At 38.4% G+C, this 24547-nt stretch overlaps 2 protein-coding genes and 1 non-coding gene across 4 annotated transcripts; 1 reads left to right on the top strand and 2 right to left on the bottom strand.

The window, feature by feature from the left end:
* Positions 1-3625: 3625 nt before the first annotated feature.
* LOC121372616 lies at positions 3626-12873 on the bottom strand. Of its 2 annotated transcripts, none has more exons than XM_041499041.1 (2): positions 12798-12873; positions 3626-6094 (listed from the first exon to the last, which is right to left on the bottom strand). In XM_041499041.1, the coding sequence occupies exon 2, from the start codon at positions 6025-6027 to the stop codon at positions 5179-5181; it is 849 nt and encodes a 282-aa protein (XP_041354975.1). In that variant the 5' UTR covers positions 6028-6094; positions 12798-12873; the 3' UTR covers positions 3626-5178. The 2 variants fall into 2 exon arrangements, with proteins under 2 accessions (XP_041354975.1, XP_041354974.1); XM_041499040.1 differs by lacking the exon at positions 12798-12873 and adding an exon at positions 8791-8886.
* Positions 12874-15749: 2876 nt separating this feature from the next.
* On the bottom strand, positions 15750-17582 carry LOC121372277. Its single transcript, XM_041498568.1, has one exon. It carries the CDS (start codon positions 17580-17582, stop codon positions 15750-15752), a length of 1833 nt encoding a protein of 610 aa, XP_041354502.1.
* Positions 17583-24158: 6576 nt separating this feature from the next.
* On the top strand, positions 24159-24230 carry Trnae-uuc. Its single transcript has one exon. It is a non-coding gene; the product is annotated as a tRNA-Glu (tRNA).
* Positions 24231-24547: the final 317 nt, after the last annotated feature.

Raw genomic sequence — 24547 nt, 5'->3', positions numbered from 1 at the left:
GATGTGTATGCTGGTGGATCTCCCAATGATTCAACAAGTGTGTAAAGGTCTGGAGAATTCGAATGAGAGGAGAAAGAAACCTTTGAAGATGATCCAAGGCCTTGTTTAAAAATGATGTTAAGGCAAGATTTTAGCAATTTGTTTTTTTGGAATGCCAAAGACGTTGTAATGGTTGACAACATGCCTCCAAAAACATCTTCTGTCATTGGCGCCTATAATGCTAATTTAATGAAAAAGTTGAGACAAGCAATTATGGGGGGAATATGAGATGTTGGCATTTGGTGTTCTGCTGCTCCATGACAATTCTGCAGTATTTCTCAAGCGGCTAAGTCCGGTATTTCTCAAACTGCTATCCATAAGTGTGGCTTCGAGTCACTTAATCAACCATCCTACAGTCCAGGCCCCGAGTGATTATTATCTGTTCTCGAATCCGAAAGCCTTCCTTCGTGGTACCTGTTTTGAAGATGATGAAATTTTGAAAGCTGCAACAGAAGGATGATAGACCAGCCAGAAGGGTTCTGGTTTGCTGGCATCAATAGCATGAAGGATAAATGGGCCAAATACATTGAAAAGTTTGTTTTGTTTAGCGACACCACTAGAGCACATTAATTTATTAATAATCGGCTATTGGATGTCTAACATTTGGTAATTTGGATATAATATATAATGTTAGAGAGGAAACCCGCTATATTTTTTCGTTAGTAGCAAGGGATCTTTTATATGTACCATCCCACAGAGAGGATAGCATATGCCACTGTCTTTGATATACCAGTCATGTTGTACTGGCTGGAACGAGAAATAGCCCAATGAGCCCACCGACAGGGATCGATGATAGACCAGCCGTGCTTCAAGCGAGCGCTTTACGACTGGGCTACTTTCCGCCCCAAATACATTGAGGTGATGGGTGATTATATTGAAACAGCGTAAAACCGTTTGGTCTATGACCACTTTTGGTATCTAGTTCTATGAACTATTGGTCTATTAATAGGATTTGCTTCGTTTAGAACTGATATTTCTGTGTCAAACGTACTTACTTTCCAGCCTGAAATAGTAAGTTTTCATATCTACTAGTTTGAAACGTTTTCTGAATCACTTATACACCGAAATTATTACATTAAAGATAAAAATATATTTGAATTTAGTTAACAAAGAAAGAAAGAAACAAACAAACACTAGTAGGCTATTATTGCTATTTCTAAAATAGTTTTCTTTTCTTTTCTATGTCGAGCAAAACTAATTATTAAAAAATACTTTTCCGAAAAGGCAGGATTTAGTTCAGTTCGTTTGAGGTGCTTTCGTTGCAGGATCGAACCACCTCGGTAGATTCATTCAACTGATTATGTGTTTTTTTTCGTTCCAACCAGTGCACCACAACTGACAAAGGCCGTGGTATGTGCTTTTCTGTCTGTGAGAAGTGCTTATAAAAGATCCTTTGCTGCATTAGGACAAATGTAACGGGTTTTCTCTGATGACTACGTATCACAATAGACCACTTCGGAGTTGCAAATACTGTCGGTGTAAGAAAACATCACCCAATTCCTGTAAAATGTAATTGCCTGATAAGATTAGCTTGAGTTCTGCAGTATTTCAGTATGTTTGAAACTTTTGTACTCATAATGTAGTAATCTTTAAATAGTAGTATTTAGGACAGTTATCAACGATACATGCTATATTAAACGCCATGAATAGGCCTGATGTTTTCAACGATTGAACATTATTCTTTATTAACGTGGACTTTTGATTTGATGGGTTTTAAAAAATATTATCTAGGATATGGTAGGGAGGAGGAGGAGGAGGAGGGGTGGAGACTGTGTATTTGACTCTTTTTAGAATGTCACTAGAAATGTTCTGTATGCGAAGTTATGTCTAATTCAGTATTCCGATGCCATTTTGGACGCCATCTTGGAATTATGCTAATTAGGTCAATTCCAATAAATCACATTAATGGTACCAATCAATACTTTGGGGTCCAAAACATATTTATAGACACAAAGATTAACTTCTTATGACACTTACTTCAGGAGATATGGTCATTTGACGAAATGCCCTAAAAGTGTTTATTTTAGGGGGTAGGGATACAATGAGCCCCACGAGTATCATCCAGCAACCCGAGGTATCAAAATGAAAACTGTATTGCTCTAAGCACTTAATGGCCAATTTGTGGAATTCTGCTTACAGTATTGGTTAACTGAGAAGCCATTAGACTCTGAAATACTTTCAAATCGAAAGCGATTTCCGAGTAAAATTATATAAAATGTGGTCAATTTGTAACCCCAACTCAGGTTTATGGCAATGAATAATGATAAAATATAGTTAGTAACACCCAAACAACTGAAATAAATCAATGTGTGTCAAATAATTGTTTATTACATGAAACTCTAATACCGCTATTTTAGCTTTTTAGCGGCCAACTGAAAACCATAAATGGACTCTGCTGAGAAAACGTACTTAACCTGGAAGTGTTACCCAAATATGTTCTGAAGGTATTGGCATATAGAACAAGAAAATTTAAGTTAACTCTCTAAAAATGTCATGTACGCAAACTACCACCCAAAACCAGGACTACAAACAACAACCAACCAACCAAATAATCAAACAACCAACCAACCAAACAAACAAACAAACAACGAAACAACCAACCAACAAACCAACCAAACAGCAAGCTAAAAGCAAACACAGCACGCGTGCCTGCCTATGTTACGTACCAAGGCCTGGTGTATGTTAAAACGCCATATACGTTTTGCTGGGATAAGTTTACACCAGTTGTTAAACAGACGGAACAATGTTAGGTGTATTTTGTCATGTTACTCGTATTCCATTATCCCCAGTTGTGGTCACGGCTTACTAAACTCAATTAACTCTACACTATGGTTTATTTGTAGTCTTTATCGCTCAACCGTGTAGAATTATAACTGGGGTCACGATTAGAACGACTTAAAAAATCATAAGAATAAAGTCGTAATATTATTAAAATTTTGTCTAAGAACATAAGACACAAGGGAAACAAAATCACAATTCTATGTATTTTATTGTAACAGAAATAGGCAACTATATATAATGGACGTGTTGTATACTGAACGTGTTAAAAAGGAACCAGTGAGATCTGTAGTTGTAAAAAGAATATCATGAGAAGGAAAACAAAAATACACAAATTTAACTAATTTTGGTATGACTGGATGTATTTTGGAAGGTAATAACTAATCCAAACATTGTATAAAAGAGTTAAGGTTATTGTCGTATATAGCAACCTCACACATGTCATAACAATAACAGCTGAACATTTGGTAATGCGTTTGGACTTCATTATATACATTTCCGACGCCATATAACCGTGAATAAAATGTGTTGAGTGCGTCGTTAAATAAAACATTTCATTCCTTCATTATATACATCTGACATAAAGTTAAAACAAATTTGTGTTGTTTAACGACACCACTAGAGCACATTGATTTATTAATCATCGGCTATTGGATGTCAAATAGTTGGTAATTTTGACATGTAGTCTTAGAGAGGAAATCCGCTAAATTTTTCCATTAGCAGCAAGGGATCTTTTATATGCACCATCACATAGATAGGATAACACATACCACGGCCTTTGATATACCAGTCGTGATGCACTGGCTGGAATGAGAAATAGCCCAATGGGTCCACCGACAGGGATCGATCCCAAACCGACGGCGCATCAAGCGAGCGCTTTACAACTGGGCTACGTCCCGTCCCTCAATGTTTAACGGATGAATATAATGAATTTATACCACGCACTGAATCATGCATTGAATCAAATAGTATTCACTGAATCTTTACTGAATGAATGAATGTTTAACGACACCCCAGCACAAAAATACACATCGGCTATTGGGTGTCACAAATGGTAAGTATATGAAAATATTATTTATATATATTTATGTAAAACCACAGTGTCTACTAAAGACAAATGTACTTCCTTAATTCCATGAAACGTAGTTTGACAGTTGAATATTGCAACATTATTTTTAAAAGTACGAACAGCTGTGTATCATGGAACCTTTCCTATGGAAATCGTTTATATGATGTACTTGATTCTTCTCCGAGTCCATGACGATATCTGTACAGGAGAGGAAAATGATCTTAAAACGAAACACCTCACTGATAATCACCGGTTTAGCATATATAGAGAGAATACTACATGAGTGGCCGTTAGATACCATTTATCTTACGACGGGTTGTTTTAAAACGTATCTAACGAGCTTCATTCTGGGTCGAAATTTTCAGTGTATTTTTTTTCTATCTCACATGACCATATATGATGGAGTCTATTAATATCATATACTTTTTTCATCCTTTTATTCATCTTAGGTTGAATAATATTTTGTGCTCGACATGTTATAGGTTTGTAGCAAGGGTTTGATTATATGCACGTTCCCAACGGACAGGATAACACATAACACGACTTTCGATACAATTTATATCACTTAGGGATCGGTGATGATTTCTACCACATTATGTTCCCAGCCGCTAAAACAATACTTTGTTAGCGCTGGTGTTGTGTTTTCACGTGGTGTGTTCTGTGGTTGTTTATATGCATGTCCTCGTGAAATCAATAACTCACACGACAGTCTGTATTCCCAGGTGGTATCCCAATCAAGTTATGGAGTGCACTTTTGTTTTGACGAGGTTCAAACTGTGGCCTTTACACTTGAGAACTGGATCTCGTAAGCAATTTCGGATCATCCGTGAAAGTAGTTCTACACTGCACTGACACTTCTTATAGTCCAGTGAATTAGACCTAAGAGAAGAATTACCATTACCAGTTCCTTAAGCTCGTCTATTGAAACAGTAGCGAACCAGTGTGACATTCACGAGCAAATTGTAGCAAGTTATTTCATTCGTTTCACTCGTACAAAGAAAACACTCAAACTGAAAACAATTTGCGAATCCTTCAACATATTAAAAATGCGTATTCTCTGAGTATTAAAAAAATACCGTAAAGATATTTAACTTACGATTACAGACAATACATTGAGACAAAAGAACATTTGCTTGGAAAAGGGGAATAGGGTGTCAAAACCCACCCCTCTGCATACGCGCCTTTATTAACAGAAAATAAAAATAAAATGCACGCATCCTTTTAGCTTCATGCGTATGTATCGTACACATTAATTGTACATCTATTTTGGAATGACGGAAGATGACATTCAGTCAGTAGTAAGATCGAATGGTCTTCTTGCTGCTACACGCCCAGTTGTCCATGGATTTGAGAAAGAGTTTGACTCTCATTTGTAGACGTTCAGCCTCCAGGCGGTGTTTCTCCTGTCTCGCCTTCATCACGTCCACTTCCTCGCTCTCCTCCCCGACCAGGTCCTGGTGACACAGCTCCTTCAGCTGGCGTCGTGACATGGACGCAGACACCACTCGCCGACGATTGCAGACCAGCTTCATCCCCTTCTCTGGACTGTCATTTGCTCCGTTTAACGACATCACCGTCGACGTCTCGGTGGTCGTGGTTCTGGGAAATGCCGATTTTGCTCGAGCGGGTTTCGACTGACATCTTGTTGACCTAGGTCCCACTGTAGGTAGCGACGATGCTGGTCGTCTGAGCGGTACGTCTCGAGAAACCAACATCCTGGCGTACCAGTCTGAAGGGCTGTTTCTTCTACCCACAACTGGTTTGGCTCTCTCCGGTTTAGACACTATTTTGGACTTCTTCTCTCCTTTCCCAGACCTGCAAAAGCTGCTGTCGTCACTGGACGACAAATCGTTATCACTGTCAGACTCTTCCTTGTCGCCTGTTTCTGCTGGCAACCGAACGTTCACCTTGACGACGCTGGAGAAGGAGCTCGTTGGTCGACTCCTGCGCGGTAAAAGTTTGTCGGGTTTCTGATTGGATTTTGTCATTGACTGAAAAGCGGCCAGTGTCTTCTTGAGCTCCATGATTTCGAAGGCTCGGCTGATGAACTGGCGGTGTTTGTAGCGGTGTATGGTGTCCACAGTGTCCTCCAATTCCTCGGACAGACGCTCGTTCTCGAAATGCGTCTCACTGTGGTCCATCCTCAAGGGCCAGTTCGGCTTCTTCCGGCTTTGTACGTGACTTCGCCATGACTGGTTTTATATGACCCTGTAAAACGTAATTAAATAAAAACACTATTAAAAATCGTCATATGCAAAACAAATATCACTGTCTGTCTGTCTGTCTCTGTATGTCTGTCTATCTGTGTCTGTGTGTGTGTGTCTCTCTCTCTATGTCTCTCGCTCTCTCCAGGTAATTAAAGGTTGGGGAGGGGGTACTGTCACGTTCATGGTCTGGAGTAATACAAATTAATATTTGAGACCCTGAACCTCATATGGAGTTCATGATCACCCGAGAAAAAATTAAATTTTAGGTGTTAAAATGCGATATTCACAGTCTTCTGAGCATAGTAACAGGGTAAAAAGGGGGTTAGGCGAGGACGTGGCCCCCGTGCCCCACCCCTGTTTGCCGTCCCATGGTATATGTACACCATTATTCTTGTTTTGACTATATCCCACATTGTTAAGTTAATCTTTAAACCAGTGTTACATTAAAAGGTTCACAACCATCTTATGTCAAGCTAGAATGTAGTTCCTTACTTGAAATTGTCATTTCTCACCAGGTGACGTAAAAGTGATTTCGACATGAACCACCTAAAAATATGCCCAGCATTTACCAATTCATTGTTACCTGAATACTAGTAGCCTAGTAGATTATGTAAAAAAAATTCAAAATGTGAAAAAAGCGTGAAATGGTGTATACTGGTACAATTCGTAATACTCTTTCGTATAAAATCAGGACACACGCGATCCAATCATATAGAGGCGTATATTGTTGACTATTTGACTAATTTTAAATGTGCAAACAACTCAACAGGCATTTTCTTCTTTTTAAATAATAATCGCACATTGTCACACACTATCTTGAGCCTCTGTAGACCCAGAAACAACAAAGAAAAAGCTGAGTGTACAGAAGTCACTATTCTAAGCAAGACATTTGAAGTTAGAAGAACATCGCCATAAAAAGTATCATAATCAAGTTCGTTTTTTTGACATAATTGTCTTTTGACATAATTGTCTTTTAACATTCAGTGCAAAAGATATCCAAGACAGTCCTCAGTTTGTTACCATTATTATGATGTTACCGATTAACAGAAATGTTTTAATGACTCAACTACTTATTGATACATTTTTCAACATAAAATATCAGTGGTTGTGTATTAAATGTGTTTCTGGTTGTCTTAGTGTTTTTACTAGTATTTTATAATGTATGTTTTTCTCGTATGTACGAAATTATTGGCATACCAAATCCAGTTTAAGCTACATGTATTTACAAACATTAGGTCTACAAGAAACACATTGGATATACAGACACTCATATTCTAAACACACTGACTATACAGCCACTCATATTCTAAACACATTGACTATACAGCCACTCATATTCTAAACACACTGACTATACAGACACTCATATTCTAAACACACTGACTATACAGACACTCATATTCTAAACACACTGACAATACAGCCACTCATATTCTAAACACACTGACTATACAGCCACTCATATTCTAAACACACTGACTATACAGCCACTCATATTCTAAACACACTGACTATACAGCCAATCATATTCTAAACACACTGGCTATACAGCCACTCATATTCTAAACACACTGACTATACAGACACTCATATTCTAAACACACTGGCTATACAGACAATCATATTCTAAACACACTGACTATACAGCCACTCATATTCTAAACACACTGACTATACAGACACTCATATTCTAAACACACTGACTATACAGACACTCATATTCTAAACACACTGAATATACAGACACTCATATTCTAAACACACTGGCTATACAGACACTCATATTCTAAACACATTGACTATACAGACACTCATATTCTAAACACACTGGCTATACAGACACTCATATTCTAAACACATTGACTATACAGACACTCATATTCTAAACACATTGACTATACAGACACTCATATTCTAAACACATTGAATATATACATACACTCATATTCTAAACACACTGACTATACAGACACTCATATTCTAAACACACTGAATATACAGACACTCATATTCTAAACACACTGGCTATACAGACACTCATATTCTAAACACATTGACTATACAGACACTCATATTCTAAACACACTGGCTATACAGACACTCATATTCTAAACACACTGACTATACAGACACTCATATTCTAAACACATTGACTATACAGACACTCATATTCTAAACACATTGACTATACAGCCACTCATATTCTAAACACACTGACTATACAGACACTCATATTCTAAACACACTGACTATACAGACACTCATATTCTAAACACACTGACTATACAGACACTCATATTCTAAACACACTGGCTATACAGACACTCATATTCTAAACACATTGAATATATACATACACTCATATTCTAAACACATTGAATATATACATACACTCATATTCTAAACAAGAAAATGTAATTAGTATGTAATCTTAGTTATTTAAAAATATATATTAGTCGGAAACATCTTACAAATGGCAGAAAATTAAGGATTGTCTCATTAAAGTCGCCGACTCTAGGTCTTAAGCAGTGTAAAATAGTATCGTCTATGACAACGTTTTCACCGCCAATTTACAAATGACTTTATTTTTGCTTAAATTATAAAATATTCTAAATCCACTATGTTTCTAGATGTTCTGGTGTTTATAGCAATACACAATTAATGTTATGTGAAACCAAAAGATACAAATGTACGTACCTCGAAGACTAGGCTACGTGGTTTTAAAACGATCTAGGTTGTAGCTTCTTTATAATTACCAGTGGCGGATCCAGAAAATTAATTGGGGGTGGGGGAGGGGGCAATGAAATGTGGACCAAAGCCACAAACGTTCCCAAAGGGATTCCTCGGATTCTGCAACATAAAAAAAAAGTGAAAAAATAATATATCTGTCGCAAAATGTAGGGGTTGGGGGAGGCCTTAGATCCGCCATTGAGAAACATTGTCGTACGGATAGTAGTCCTAAATGTGTGCTACTTACCACGAATCCGATGCAGATCTTATCCTAGTACCCAGTAGCAGATAAGTGTGATATCTTTTGCGATGAAATATGTATCATAATATTGTTATCAACGTGCCACACTGACCAACCACATCCGATAAACACTTATCATCATCATGTGCAATGGGTCCGTATCATCTTGTGCAATGGGTGCACATCACTGATAAATCACCTTGCAGGTGTTGAATATCACTGATAATCACCTTGCAGGTGTTGAATATCACTGATATCTTATCCAATACAAGGAAGTACCTCCCCAACAGACACTTGTCCAGTTAATACATGATAAACATTTCCTTTAAAATATCAAATGTGTTGAAAGGAGAATTGCGTTTTTCGGTCCTGTAATGAAGATATTCGCCGGGCGCTACAATACTAGGCCTAAACACAGCGTAACCACTTGACGGATTCAGCCAACAAGCAAATTCAGTTCATTACTGCTGCATTCAATGTCGTAATGCTCATTACCGTTTGAAAATGAGATTAAACTTACAGGTATGTGTGTAGGTAATCAAACAGTAATCAGACTGGCTTCATAAGCGACGGTCGTAGAATAGGGTTACGGACCCGATTAAAGACTTGTATGGGGATTTGGAATTGTTCACGTATCCCTAAGGAGTTATTGTTCGACACCACGTGCGGCAAATGCCACATATGCCACTTCCTCGGGATATAGCACTGACGGCATTTGGCTTAAATTTATCAATTTTTAATATTATAGTCTCTAATTATCTTCAGTGAGTGTTACTGGTGTTAACGACACCACTAGAGCACATTGATTTATAAATCATCGGCTATTGGATGTCAAACATTTGCTAATTTTAATATATAGTCTTTACAGAGGAAACTCGCCCAAAAAGGTTCATTAGTAGCAAGGGATAGTTTATATGTACCATCCCACAGACAGGATGGCACATACCACGGCTTTTGATATACCAGTCGTGGTGCCCTGGCTGGAATGAGAAATAGCCCAATGGGCCCACCGATGGGGATGATCCCAGACCGACCGCGTATCAGACATTTGGCTTAAAGTTATTATGTTGTCCGTTAATTTTTAATATTATAGTCTCTACTTGTCTTTAGTGAGTGTTCCTGGCGGACAATGGTTACACAATTGTTCTGTGCTAGTGGTTATAACATTCGCTTGGGGTACAAACTGTACAACCGATCATCGGTGAACCCATTTGGTTTTCCCCTTCCAACCAGTGCTCTACGGCTGGTTTATCAGACAGTGGTATCTACTGTCCTGTCTGTGGAAAGTTAATGTGCTATGATTCTTTTCTGTTTTGGTAGGAGTAGCTAAGTATGTGGAAGCGGTAGATTTTCTTCTTTCAATATCTGGAGCAAATACATTGACCGACTGATTATTAATGCCAGTGTTTAACCCTTTATACGTCAGTCTGTCTGTCAGCTAGTTTGACACCATACACACCGTGTGTTTTTTTAAACCTGGGTTCCATAAAATCTTTAACGGATGAAGATCGACACAGAACGACACAAACCGTCGTAAACCAAAGCAGATATTCTGCGAAACATCTGCAAAGTTTAAAACTCCATCGATCATAGTGTGTGTGTGTGGGGAGGGGGGGGGGGGGGGGGGGGGTGTTAAAGGAGTATCGTGATCCCCGTCCATTTGAAGTGCTTTATATTAATGAACAATTCATCAGCCACAAAATACAACAGTAAACTGCCTTGAAAACGCATCGTTATCTTAACAGTTTCAGGGGAGCATGACACGAACTCCCCTACAAATTTCGAAAGGGAGCTCGGATTATTTGCTTTCACCAATCTGTCCCGGATCAGGCCCCTGGCTATCCAGAGACAGACATGCTCGAAACCTTCGTGGTATATGAGCATGACAAAATTATCCGCTCCGCTCCGCCTTCACCAAACCCAAACTTGCACTTTTTAGAATGTTGTGACACCCCCCCCCCCCCCCCCCCCCCCCCCCCCCCCACCAACACACACGCACACCTTACAAAATCCCGAATCAACCCTGCCGATCAGTCGCCGATCTAACACAGACCATCTGCGATTGGTTCAAAGGACGGTTTTTTTTATATGCGTCGATCTAGTCAATATGCGTCTGACAGCGAGGTGTTACAGATCTTATGAAAACCAGGTTTTACATTCTTATGTAACAACGACAGACTGGCAAGCTATGGTAACTCCCGCTTAGTATTGTTTCGGGCTGTGTTATTTTTTAGTCTGTCTTATCTAGTCCAGGTAAAGATTAATTTGACAAGTAACTGATAACGTGGAATTAACACTAAAGCTGTAGTCTAATACCAATAACTGGTCCTAACGGTGATAGAAGAAAAAAACCAACATGTTTTCACAGACCCTCGGTGACTGCAGTGTATATTTAATATTGTATACAGAAGTTTGTTTTGTTTAACCACAACACTAGAGCACATTAATTTATTAATCAACGGCTACTGGATGTCAAACATTTGGTAATTTTGACATGTAGTCTTAGAGAGGAAATCCGCTACATTTTTCCATTAGTAGCAAAGGATCTTTATATGCACCATCCCACAGATAGGATAACACATACCACGGCCTTTGATATACCAGTCGTGATGCACTGGCTGGAATGAGAAATAGCCCAATGGGTCCACCGACGGGGATCGATCCTAGACCGACCGCGCATCAAGCGAGCGCTTTACATCCCACCACTAATACGATTCAGACTAACTGGTCTGGTTTTCATAAAATCGGTACATTTCTTTCGTATGTGTCAATCTGCGTCCGTCTGCGATCTAGGCCTGTGATTTATAATAAACCTAGCTTGAGTCTGAATCTTTAATGACGTCACATGCATGCATGCTAAAGTCTTACTGTAGGCTAAAAGTTTCATAACCACGGGGCCTGCTATAGCTTTATGGAAGCCAGGCTTTATACATCTGTTTTGCTCTCTGTCTGTCCCTCCCTCCCTCCCTCCCTCCCTCTCTCTCTCTCTCTCTCTCTCTCTCTCTCTCTCTCTCTCTCTCTCTCTCTCTCTCTCTCTCTCTCTCTCTCTCTCTCACTCTACCTGTCGCCATAGGCATAGGGGCTCCCATTTTTGTAGGGGACAGGGTGATTTTTGCCCGAATTAAACGAAAATGCCCGAATCTGGATAAGAAAATTTATTCATATTAACATTATTAGCTATATAAGGGCTTTAAACGAATCACCACGCATGTTTACATGGATTACAACTAATTTTGAGGGTAGGATGATGGAAATAAGAGGTTAAAACGTCTCAGACCAGCTAATTTTGCCCCAATATCTCGATTGTTTTTGCCCGAAATAGAGAATTTTCTTCGTCTCGTACACTTATACTCTTGCTCTCTGTCCCTTCCCTCTCACCGTGTCTATCTTTTCTCTCCCCCTCTTTATCTCTTTCCCTCTCACTGTCCTCCCCTCCCTCTCCCTCCTCTCTCTCGCTCTGTCCTGATATCTTTCTCCTAGCTCTCCTCCCTCCACGCCTCTATTCCCATCTCTCTCTCTTCCCCTTATCTGTCTTACGGATTGTCTGTCCGTCTGGTTGTCTTTCCTTCCTCCTTTCGTTTCTCCTTCCTTTCTCCCTCCTTCTCTCTCTCTCTCTCCCCCAGTCTGTTCTGACTGTCTCAGTTGGGTGTGAAGATGGATATGAATAAATACTTTAAACTACACGATCTACATTAGTCACGCTGACCACAAAGAAACAAATATGACTACTTACCGGAGACGAATCACAGATCTATAGTGTACGTTATTACAAATGTGTGTCGCTATATATTCATTATGTCGCTACATATTCATTGTGTCGCCACAAATACCCGTTCAATGGCACGTTGTCTTTGTCACTGTCTGCATAGAGACACGCGGCGTTATTGTTCCCATCCTAAAACACAGAGTATACAATAGAGAAAGACAACACTACACAATTAGAACCATCGTTTAGTCAGAGCGGGTTGACATTTCGATTCACACCATTGGAAACAATAATTTGCAACTATAGGGTCAAGCTATCGTTACACCGTCTACACGTGGGAATTGAAGTGTATCTATGTGTTTTGTTCTCAAGTTGCCAGACACATTGTGCTATCTGATTGAGAGTTACAGTTCGTTCAAACTCACAACCATCATAATGTATGTAATCATATCATCGTGTTATTATAACCAAACGTTGTAGGATATAAATTTTCTTACACACCCGTTGGTGAGAACACCATGAGTTGTTTTTGATAACACATAGTTGTTTACACACGTATGTATTAACAATTTCAAGACATATGACTGGCTGCTCCTAGGTGATGACCAGGTCACCAATGCCATACATGCAATAAAAAAAACCCAGCACGGTGGAAATCGATTACATGACAATCATGTGTTTGTGACGCGTAAATCGACTACAAGTGCAACGGCTGTAAATAAGTTTTAGTCGAAAAACTAAAGTTTTTTTGAGGATATGTAAGAAATAGAATAATACATTCGTGTCCGTTAGATACCATTTATCTCACAACTAGTTGTTTAAAAACGTGTCAAACTCACTTTCGCTCGTTGAATATATTTTAAAACAACTCTGTGATATTGTAAACAAGAAAATATCTTTAATATGTAATTGTAGTCATGAGAAAATATCTGTTAGTCGTAAACACATTACAATATCAGCACACTCAGGCTGGTTCCTTTGGGACAATTAGGGAAAGTTCACTTTAGGATGTTTGGTGATGTGGTGGTGGTGGTTGTGGTTGTGGTGGTAATGGTTGTGGTGGTGATGTGTGTATGTGTGTGTATGTGTGTGTGTGTGTGTGTGTTTCTGTCTGTCTGTCTGTCTGTCTGTCTCTCTCTCTCTCTCTCTCTCTCTCTCTCTCTCTCTCTCTCTCTCTCTCTCTCTCTCTCTCTCTCTCTAAACTATTTTATCATTATACAGCTTTGAGTATTACCTTTGAACTACCATGTAAGTTGAACGTAGTCAGTTAAGTGCAACGCACACAGTGAGGATCTTGCTGAGCAGCCTCCAGAAGTCCAGAAAAACACCATTAGTGAACTGTTTGATGCAATTTCGTCCTGCCACGCCTCAGTAAAAATGACAGATGGCGAGTCAAAGGGATACTTGAATCTGGGACCTCGTAGCGTGACGTCGCACGTCAATCGAACGTCCACAGAAACACCATATGGCACTTATGGCAAAGATATCAACAAAACAACCAGGGCAGGGACCGACCCCGTAGCGGCCGACCACCCGTGACAATCCCTGACCAAGACACATGGATCCTAACCACGCATCTGCGAAACAGGCATTCCCAGGAACTTTCTTAAGCGTTTAGTGGCCTCAATGAGACGACGTGCCAGGCCTGTATCAATGCTCAAGGTGGACACACTCGCTACTGACTGTGTGAACTTCGCTCTGGACCCCCTCTAATGATGTGACTAATTTGCATATGGCAGGTGCGCCCTTTTCATGGACTATTGCTCGTTTCCATACCTTCGGACATTTCTCTTTCCATATTATAACGTTTCATACACGGCAGTAAAAACCTATCATCAATTATCTTCGTCTTTTGTGTGTCACAATAACTTTTGCCTTTTAGTATACTACCAAAAATAGTAGCCATATCAAATATCAATAAAAGAGTTTCTGCCTAGCAAAAATGATTTGTTTTGACTATGCGTCACCCAATCTTAGGTGGCCTAACAATATAATACACCACCTTGAACATCAACATTACCCAGTCAGCGAAATTTAGTTAAAGAGCTGCATTGAATCGGACGATTCCAGATGGTGCAAGACTTCACTCCATGTAGAATGGTCATTTGTAGAAGTAATCTGAAGCTTCGTGATTTCACTAATCAACGTCCGTCCTATTAAAATGGAGCCTTCCTGGTGACTTATTCACAGCAGCATCTGAGACCCCGGGTGTAATAAGGTTTAAATGCTTTGGGCAGCATTTTGATAACTCTTGTTTTTGCAACCTTGTTTATTATAGCAGCAGTATTACAGTCATCAGTTGAGAAGCAACCTTTTTGTTTGCTGGTTCTCCATTGCCCATTGCAGTTCTTGCTAGTAGCTCTATCGTTTGGACAAAAATCATAAGAATCATCTCTGAAATTATGCTACTAATTCAGTGTAGCTTTTCAACAAAACAATTTTGAATGCAAAATGTGGATGTCTAACGGAAAAGTTACTATATAATTTTCTGAATTTGTCATTAGACCAATGCTAAAACAACCACTGCATTCCCTTTGTCCTTATTCGAATCATGTTAATATATAGCTACTAAGTTCATTTGGTAATCACCAATCATTTCCAGGTATAGCTGAAGCATACTAGTATACTAGAAATTGCCATGAAATGGTTAGAAATATTGGCGTTACACGATTATACATTTTGTGTCTTAGCCTACAAAATGCAATGATAATATATATATATATATTCTATAGAGATAAAAATGCAATGATAATATATATATATATTCTATAGAGATAAAAATGCAATGATAATATATATATATATATTCTATAGAGATAAAAATGCAATGATAATATATATATATATATTCTATAGAGATAAAAATGCAATGATAATATATATATATATATTCTATAGAGATAAAAATGCAATGATAATATATATATATATATATTCTATAGAGATTTTTTTTTTTTTTTTTTTTTTCTCTTTCACAATTTAGACCAATAGTCCAGTCTGTAAGATAAAATGAGCTGTTTTTTCCAGTTCGCCTCTCTTTCCATAGAGTTTGGTGTGTATGGCAGTTTCGATTGGCCACTCAGCTTGTCTCAGGTCTTGATGAATTGGACACGCCTGTAAGATGTGTTCTGCTGTTTGGTCTTCCAGGCCACAACTGCAGGTTGGTGTTGCTGCAAGTTTAAACTTTCTGAACATGTGAGCATTCAGTCGGTTGTGGCCTGTCCGGAGTCTCAACAGAGTTACTTGTTCCAAGCGACTGAGAAGGTGGTAATCATCTTGTTCTGTCCTGGGTCTGTTGGCTGCCTTTATCAAGGTTTTCTTCTCTGAGAAGCTAATGTTATTGCTGGGCTGTACGTGATTAGCTCCTAGCTTGGCTAGCCTGTCTGCTTCCTCATTTCCTGGAATCCCACAATGTGCTGGGATCCACTGTAGAGCTACTCGTCTTTCCTTTGCTACCTCTTGCATGGCTTCATTCAGGTGAGGAAGTTTTTCCCCTTGCAAGGCTTGTAGGACTGAGAGAGCATCTGTGAGGAAGACAACTTGTTGACAGTCTTCTTTTGCATCCTTGATCATTGTAGCAGCCTGAATAAGTGCATGGGTTTCTGCATTGTAGTTGGAACTGTGGGTGCCGGTTGGTACTTTTGCAGTTAGGGTATTTCTTGAAGGGAGCTTGATAAATATGCCTGCCCCTCCATTGGCCACAGCATTTGTTGACGAACCATCAGTGTATGCATGGATCCAAGATTCTTCTGGGTACCGGTCACTGATCATAGCCATTGCCAGTGACCGTTTGACCAGGTCGTTTTGGGAGTCTGCTGAAGCCAACTGTGGGACAGACATGCTGATCTGTAGATTGGCTTGTTCATCATTCCATGGTTGTGGAAGATCTGTTGGGCAAAATGGAAGTGTCTTTGGTAACGGGTTAGCTTGGTGTTCTCTAGTAAGTCTTCTGCTTTGGTGGATGAAACTGCTACGTTTGAGACGATTCTTTGTCAGACCATCCATTCTTTGTTTCATTGGATGATTGGGCAGGTACCTGAATTTCTCTGCCTGGATCATGATCTTGGCATCTCTCCTCTCACCAAGGGGTTGTATTGCTGCAGTTTTTTCCATGTCTTTAATGGGTGTAGACTTCATGGATCCCGTTATGATTCGCAGAGCTTGGTTTTGAACCTTGTCTAAAGCTTGCTGGTTGGTCTTTGCAGTGGTTGACCAGGCTGATGAGCCGTATTCAAGATGCGGCCGTACAGTTCCTTGATATACTCTCTTGAGGATTGTCTCATTTGCTCCCCAGCTAGTTCCTGCTAGTTTCCGCATGATGGCTAATTTGCATCTGGCTTTTGTCTCTGCCTTTTGAATATGTGGTTTCCAAGTTTGTTTCTTGTCGAAGGTGACCCCAAGGTATGTTACTTCATCTGCATGTTTCAGTGGAGTGTTCCCAATTTTGATTGTTCCTGCTTTTTTCTTTGGTGATAGAGTGAAGAGTGTGGTAGAAGACTTGTCTTTATTGATAGCCACACACCATTTTTCTGACCAGGCTGTCAGGTTGTCTGCTGCTATCCGCATTCTGTAGGTGGCAGTAGTGGCATGCTCTTCCTTGCACCACATCACCAAATCATCGGCATAAAGGGCAGCTTGTATTCCATTGGGAAGTTCCTGCACAAGGTCATTGATGAAGATTAAGAAAAGTGTAGGTGATAGGACTCCTCCCTGTGGGACCCCATGTCGCAAAAGTATTTTCTTGCTTTCTTTTCTGTCAACTGTGACCCTTGCTCTACGGTTGTGAAGATATGATCGGATCCACGCAAGCATGTTTCCAGATATGCCGCTTCTCTGTAGCTTGACGATGAGGCCATCCGTCCATACTTTGTCAAATGCCTTTTGCAGATCTATCCAGGTGGCTAACACATGTTTTTTTTTCTTGGAATGCATCTTCAACTTCTTGAGCAAGATATGCTGTTTGGTCTTCAGTGCTGTGAAACTGTCTGAAGCCTGACTGTTCAGGGGACAGGATGTTCTCAGTTTCCAGATACCATTGTAGGCGTTGGTTGATTATCCTCTCCACTGTCTTAACAACACAACTGGTTAGGCTGATTGGACGGTAGCTTTCAGCTTTTTTTCGGTCTTTTCCTTTCTTGTAAATAGGGATCATAGTAGCCTCTCTCCAGATTTGTGGAAGGACCCCATTTTCCCAACTGTGATTGAAGATCTCCAGTAGTTTGTTGACTGCTGCACTGCCAATGTGAGTTAGCATCTCATTGGTGATCAAGTCTGGGCCTGGTGATTTCCTATTCTTCAATTTCTTTAGAGCTACATGTAACTCATGCAGTGTGATAGGTTGTTGCATGGGTCCTGTTGGAGTGGCGTTTATTGATCTCTCCCTTTGTTCTTTTCTTGCTTCTCTTTGCTGTTCGACAGTTATGTGTATGCTGCTCTGTTCTTCATAATTGTCAGCTAAGCGATTTGCTGCTTGTTTGCCTATAATCATTTCTCCATTATCTTCCAGTGTTATCCTCTGTCCTCTGTTGTCCTCATCATTAAGTTGTCTTGTGAGTCTCCATAGTTTGCTTCCATCTCTCTCCATATTTAGAGCTGCTGTCTTTTCTATAGAGATAAAAATGCAATGATAATATATATATATATATTCTATAGAGATAAAAATGCAATGATAATATATATATATATTCTATAGAGATAAAAATGCAATGATAATATATATATATATTCTATAGAGATAAAAATGCAATGATAATATATATATATATTCTATAGAGATAAAAATGCAATGATAATATATATATATATTCTATAGAGATAAAAATGCAATGATAATATATATATATATATATTCTATAGAGATAACAAAAAAATAGGAATGACAAAACTATAAGGGATGGCTGAAAGGTTCTGAGCCTAACTATGATAAATTACGTTAACAGAGTTTGTTAATTATTTTTCAACATAATCACCTCCGCGGTCTACACACTGCTGCCAACTATGCTTGGGTGCCTGGATCCCACTAGTGTTGAAGGCTTCCTCATATTGGATTCAAAAGTCATCCACGGCAGAAATTATGTCATCATCATTTCAATAATGCTTAACAAACAGTTTTTTCTTCAAGTTTGTGAAGAGGTAGAAATTTGACAGTACCAAATCTGACGAATACGGAGGATGATTAATAAGATGAAAGCCACAGTCATGCATAGCAGCCATGGCAACAACATACTTGTGCATGGGTGTCTTGGTACCTAGCGTGCTGAAACCTTTGTCATACCCAGTTTATTCCTTAACTTTCTCATATGAAATGCCTACTGTATTGGCTGTGATGTGTGGTGAGTCGTCGACAATAATCCTTGTATTTTATCAACATTTTCCTTAGTTATGGCCGTTGGCGATTTTCCTGGTCTTGTATAATTTTTGAGGCTATCGTCTCCTCTTGAACTCCGTTGCCCACCTGTTAACAGTGGCATATTAAAGGAAGGATCATCGGCCCTTAAAGTCCATACCAATGCCGCATGGGTGGCTGTTGGAGTTAGCCCATTCAGTTAGAGAAGCCAGTTTGATCCATTTTCACAAACAATAAATACCTAGTTACTTTGATGACTGTAGAAATATGCTACAAGATTATGTATTTGAATCAATGCAGCCTATGAGCATAAAACGTATTGTACTTATACATCATTCGTAGTTAATACATACCAGAACTTTTCAGCCACCCTTCATATAAACACTAGTCTTGCGTACATATGCCCATTTATCACACCAAGGTTGGCATTGTGAACTATTTGATTATATGTAGATGGGTTTTTTGGGGAAAAGGATTGGTTTACTCTTAAAACGGAGCAGTTGGTTTCAAAAGTATTGTTTTAGGTGATATTAAACAAATACAGAGGTCATTTCTTTGTTTTTGCAATCATTTTGGAATCCTTTATTCATGCAGTAATAAACCTTTCTCTGTATTACAAAGTGAATACCAGAAATGTTAAGCTTGCAATATAGAAAACCCTGTATTAGAAGTATAAATTATTCTTTGGGGAATATATGTAGAATGTAAGATATGACAACTTCTTACCATAGGCGGCCATTTTCATGGTCATCTTTGGTAAAATGATGATGTAATATGTCAATTAGCAAAAGGTCGCAATAAGTGAATTACTTGGCCCATAACATTCATTAAATAACATAAAAATATCTTCGCAGCTGATGTAAAATGCGATATATTACGATTTCCTGGTTATAAAGTACGATTTGCTTGTACATTGGCGGCCATCTTGGATTGCAATGATGTTGCAATGCCTTAATTAGCTGGGAACAGTTCAAATTGAATTCCTGATGAATGCTGACAAGTGCATTTCAGTTTGTGTGATTAAAAGTAGTTATATATTGACATACAAATTAATACAGAGAATCGTTTTTACATTTTTAGAAAAATACCCATTTCTACTAAAACTAATTTTTTGACATTATGCTACTCTGCAGAAACGTCTACCATGCTGTTTTGCGATCCCGATACATACCCCTATCAAAAAGATATAGTTGAGTTTGGTGCCCTCGGATGGTACCAATTGGTCAAATGTGGGGTATCGGCTCGTGGACTAATATAGCTGAGATGCATGCCCAGGACAACGTGCCTGATTCAGTGAACATTATAACTGAATATGATAAACACGAACAAAAAGTTGAAATGAATGAATGATTCATTGGATGCAGTTTGAGAGAGCGTTTAGTTTGCAAACATGTGTTACTTTGTTTAGTAGGCCTACCAGTATTGTAAAACAAACACACACAGACACACAGACACACACACACACACACATTTATCCTACAACTTACCCATGATATCCATGTCATAAACCCATATGATAATTTAGTGTATTAACCCGGTTATTAATGGTATGCAAATTTAAAGGTATATGCAAATTTGTAAGATCTCTAGTTGCTGCCAATGGGTCATTTGTTTACAAACCAACAAGATCTGTTAGTTCACCAAGGTAAACATCTACGGTCTGTTTTTTAACATTTTGACATTTATTGGACCCGATGTTTACAACTTGAACAGCAAAAACAAGCGTGCAGTTTCCGCCCAGATTTCAGGCGGAATCGATACAACCATGGAATTAATTATTTCGTGGCGAAATATGAGATGTACCAATAAATATAAACACTTACTGTATAAAGAAAACTTCCCGAGTCACGTTTTACGCATAAATAGACAGTTTGTCCAAATAGTAATCCTGCATTAATCCAATTTTCAGTTACGAACAAAATCTCGAATATTCCCGCCGGCCATTGTGAGCATATTTAAAATGTGATTGAAAACTGTTGGTGGAATCGGATTATTTTTATTATTATTCGTCTCGGGTTCACGAGTTTATTCCACAATATTTAATGGAATATCACGTTTTATAATAATAAATAAATAAACTTATTTAATGAATAATATTGTTTAAAAATCAATTAATTGATAATAAATTAATAATAACAATTAAATTTAACTGAATAAAACTCCTAAAATAACTAATGACCAGTAATTATAGCTAAAAAAAAGAAATGAAATTAAAACAAAAAAGAAGAGAAAAAAAGAAGAAAAAACCCTTTGAAACACATGTAAGCAATGGCCTGTAATAATAATATTTAAAAACAATTACTAAAGGAAATAATAATTTTGGAAAAAGTAAATAAATGAAGGCCTTAAAATAAGTAATGACCTGTACTAACAATCATTATTTTTTTAATAATAATAAAAAAGAATAATACACCCCAAAACTTTAATGTGATAATATTATTAACAATGCATATAATGCAACCCACACAAAGCACATATGTAGAAACAAAAATAACAAAATAAATAAATTTAATAATCAATTCCATTCAGTTCCGCAATATTTCTTTTTACTGGGTGTACGTAAAATGCTTGATACGAATAATTCTCGTTCCGCAAAATTTTCATTCCGCATTTTCGATGTGCCAGGATAAAAATAGCTTTCAAATGTTTAAATGTGTCATCTTCAAACATCTAATCCTGGAAAGGTTACCAAAGGTATTGTACTTAATATTTTTGTCTAAAATTTATTAAAATATGTTGTTGTACGTGTTGAGGCTCTTAAATAAAGCACATATGCCTGATTTTATTAAATCGTGATTGCAAATGGAAAATTCGATCCAATGGATAAACGTTACGGCACAGCAATAAACATCACAATAATAAATATCGTGCCGGAGACGTTTTATCTTGATGAACTACAAGATCTGTATACCTGAGCGTAACGTTTTCATAAGATTTAGTTAAAATGCGTTACGTCAAACTAATTTGTGATGGAGATGACTTTAGTACTGTAATTTACTAAATATCGAATGAAAATGTTTTAAAAGTATTATAGGATAAATAGAATTCGTTACATAAAATATCAACCTCGTCAAGTTAATCAGTATTTGTCTCGTGGCGAATCATCTATACATACATATAGGCATACATATAAGCACACATACATACATACATAGGCCTACTTATAGTGTGGGTTGACCCCCCATTATTGGGTTGCATCTCCCCCCTCCCCCTAGCCCGAGTACTCTGACTGTAAGAGAGCTAGACGGACATTTGGACATAAACACGCTCTCATTACAGTCAGAGACCAACCTATGTCTTTTTTTGGCAATTCCTGACTACCAAACGGTAGGCAACGAGTCCCGCTCTAATACCACAACAATCCTATGTTTGACGTCAAATACCTTTACATCAATCATTTTCGAGTTAAGTGATACAAAAAAATCCACATATTAATCACTAATACACATACTACAGAAAGAAACCCGACAGCACCCACATTCAGCAACGCTTCGTGACACTCCGTCGCAACAATTGCAAAGCTCGGCGATCTATTTCGAGACTGGGCGATTCCGCCTTGTGCAGCAGTTACAGGGGTCATCTCATAAGAGGAGGCAGTACGTAGCACATACTTTTGCCTAGCCCGAGTACTCTGACTGTAAGAGAGCTAGACGGACATTTGGACATAAACACGCTCTCATTACAGTCAGAGACCAACCTATGTCTTTTTTTGGCAATTCCTGACTACCAAACGGTAGGCAACGAGTCCCGCTCTAATACCACAACAATCCTATGTTTGACGTCAAATACCTTTACATCAATCATTTTCGAGTTAAGTGATACAAAAAAATCCACATATTAATCATTAATACACATACTACAGAAAGAAACCCGACAGCACCCACATTCAGCTACGCTTCGTGACACTCCGTCGCAACAATTACAAAGCTCGGCGATCTATTTCGAGACTGGGCGATTCCGCCTTGTGCAGCAGTTAAGGGGTCGTCTCATAAGAGGAGGCTGTACGTAGCACATACTTTTGCCGTATCCTGTCGATAACACCCCAAATGTATCCTTCAAATTCAAAATGGAATCAATAATGTGTAATTGTTTTGGTTTAATGACGTAATGAAATCCAAATTCATCCAAAACGGCATTAGCCAACTCTTCCATGTTGTAACTTCGCTTGATATGAGACGGCCCCTGTAACTGCTGCACAAGGCGGAATCGCCCAGTGCGCGATCACGTGGTCTACGTCTCGAAATAGATCGCCGAGCTTTGCAATTGTTGCGACGGAGTGTCACGAAGCGTAGCTGAATGTGGGTGCTGTCGGGTTTCTTTCTGTAGTAAGTGTATTAGTGATTAATATGTGGATTTTTTTGTATCACTTAACTCGAAAATGATTGATGTAAAGGTATTTGACGTCAAACATAGGATTGTTGTGGTATTAGAGCGGGACTCGTTGCCTACCGTTTGGTAGTCAGGAATTGCCAAAAAAAGACATAGGTTGGTCTCTGACTGTAATGAGAGCGTGTTTATGTCCAAATGTCCGTCTAGCTCTCTTACAGTCAGAGTACTCGGGCTAACTTTTGCCGTATCCTGTCGATAACACCCCAAATGTATCCTTCAAATTCAAAATGGAATCAATAATGTGTAATTGTTTTGGTTTAATGACGTAATGAAATCCAAATTCATCCAAAACGACATTAGCCAACTCTTCCATGTTGTAACTTCGCTTGATATGAGACGGCCCCTGTAACTGCTGCACAAGGCGGAATCGCCCAGTGCGCGATCACGTGGTCTACGTCTCGAAATAGATCGCCGAGCTTTGCAATTGAACAAACCTGAGCCATGTCTGTACAGTAAATAATTTGTTGGCTAGCTGCCCAAAACTAGGTCATACCCACACATTTTTTGTATAACGTTAGAAAAGCAGATTATGGTATGATATATATCTCATGTGTGAATATTTCCCCATCATCAGACAAACTACATTCATAACCCAACAACAATAAAGCAGATCATCACTGAACATTACGCTATTTGTCTCCTTAAAAGTAATATCCGATGTGGTCTAGTGGTTAGGATCCCTGGCTTTCACCCAGGTGGCCCGGGTTCAATTCCCGGCATCGGAATTATTTTTTTCTATCTTATTTAGAAGTTTTTCAACATTATTTTTAATTAATAATTGTATTTGCTTATTAATTGTTTTAATTTAATTTTATTATTATTTTTAATATACATGTAGTAACTTTAAATCAGGTGTCTTGGATAGGGATTAGGCGATTAATTTTTTAGGTTTTCAATTTGATTTTCGATAATCAGAATTATTATTTTATGTTAAAGGAATTTATTTAATTAATTAATTAATTTATTTATTTATTTGATTAATAGTTTTTTTTGATGAAGTTTATTTTTAATGACCTTTGGTGGCAATATTTTAGTTTTTCTT

Source organism: Gigantopelta aegis, chromosome 4 (genome assembly GCF_016097555.1).
Source record: "Gigantopelta aegis isolate Gae_Host chromosome 4, Gae_host_genome, whole genome shotgun sequence".
In the NCBI taxonomy this organism is placed as follows: Eukaryota; Metazoa; Mollusca; class Gastropoda; order Neomphalida; family Peltospiridae; genus Gigantopelta; species Gigantopelta aegis.
This window is presented reverse-complemented; position numbering and strand designations above follow the sequence as displayed.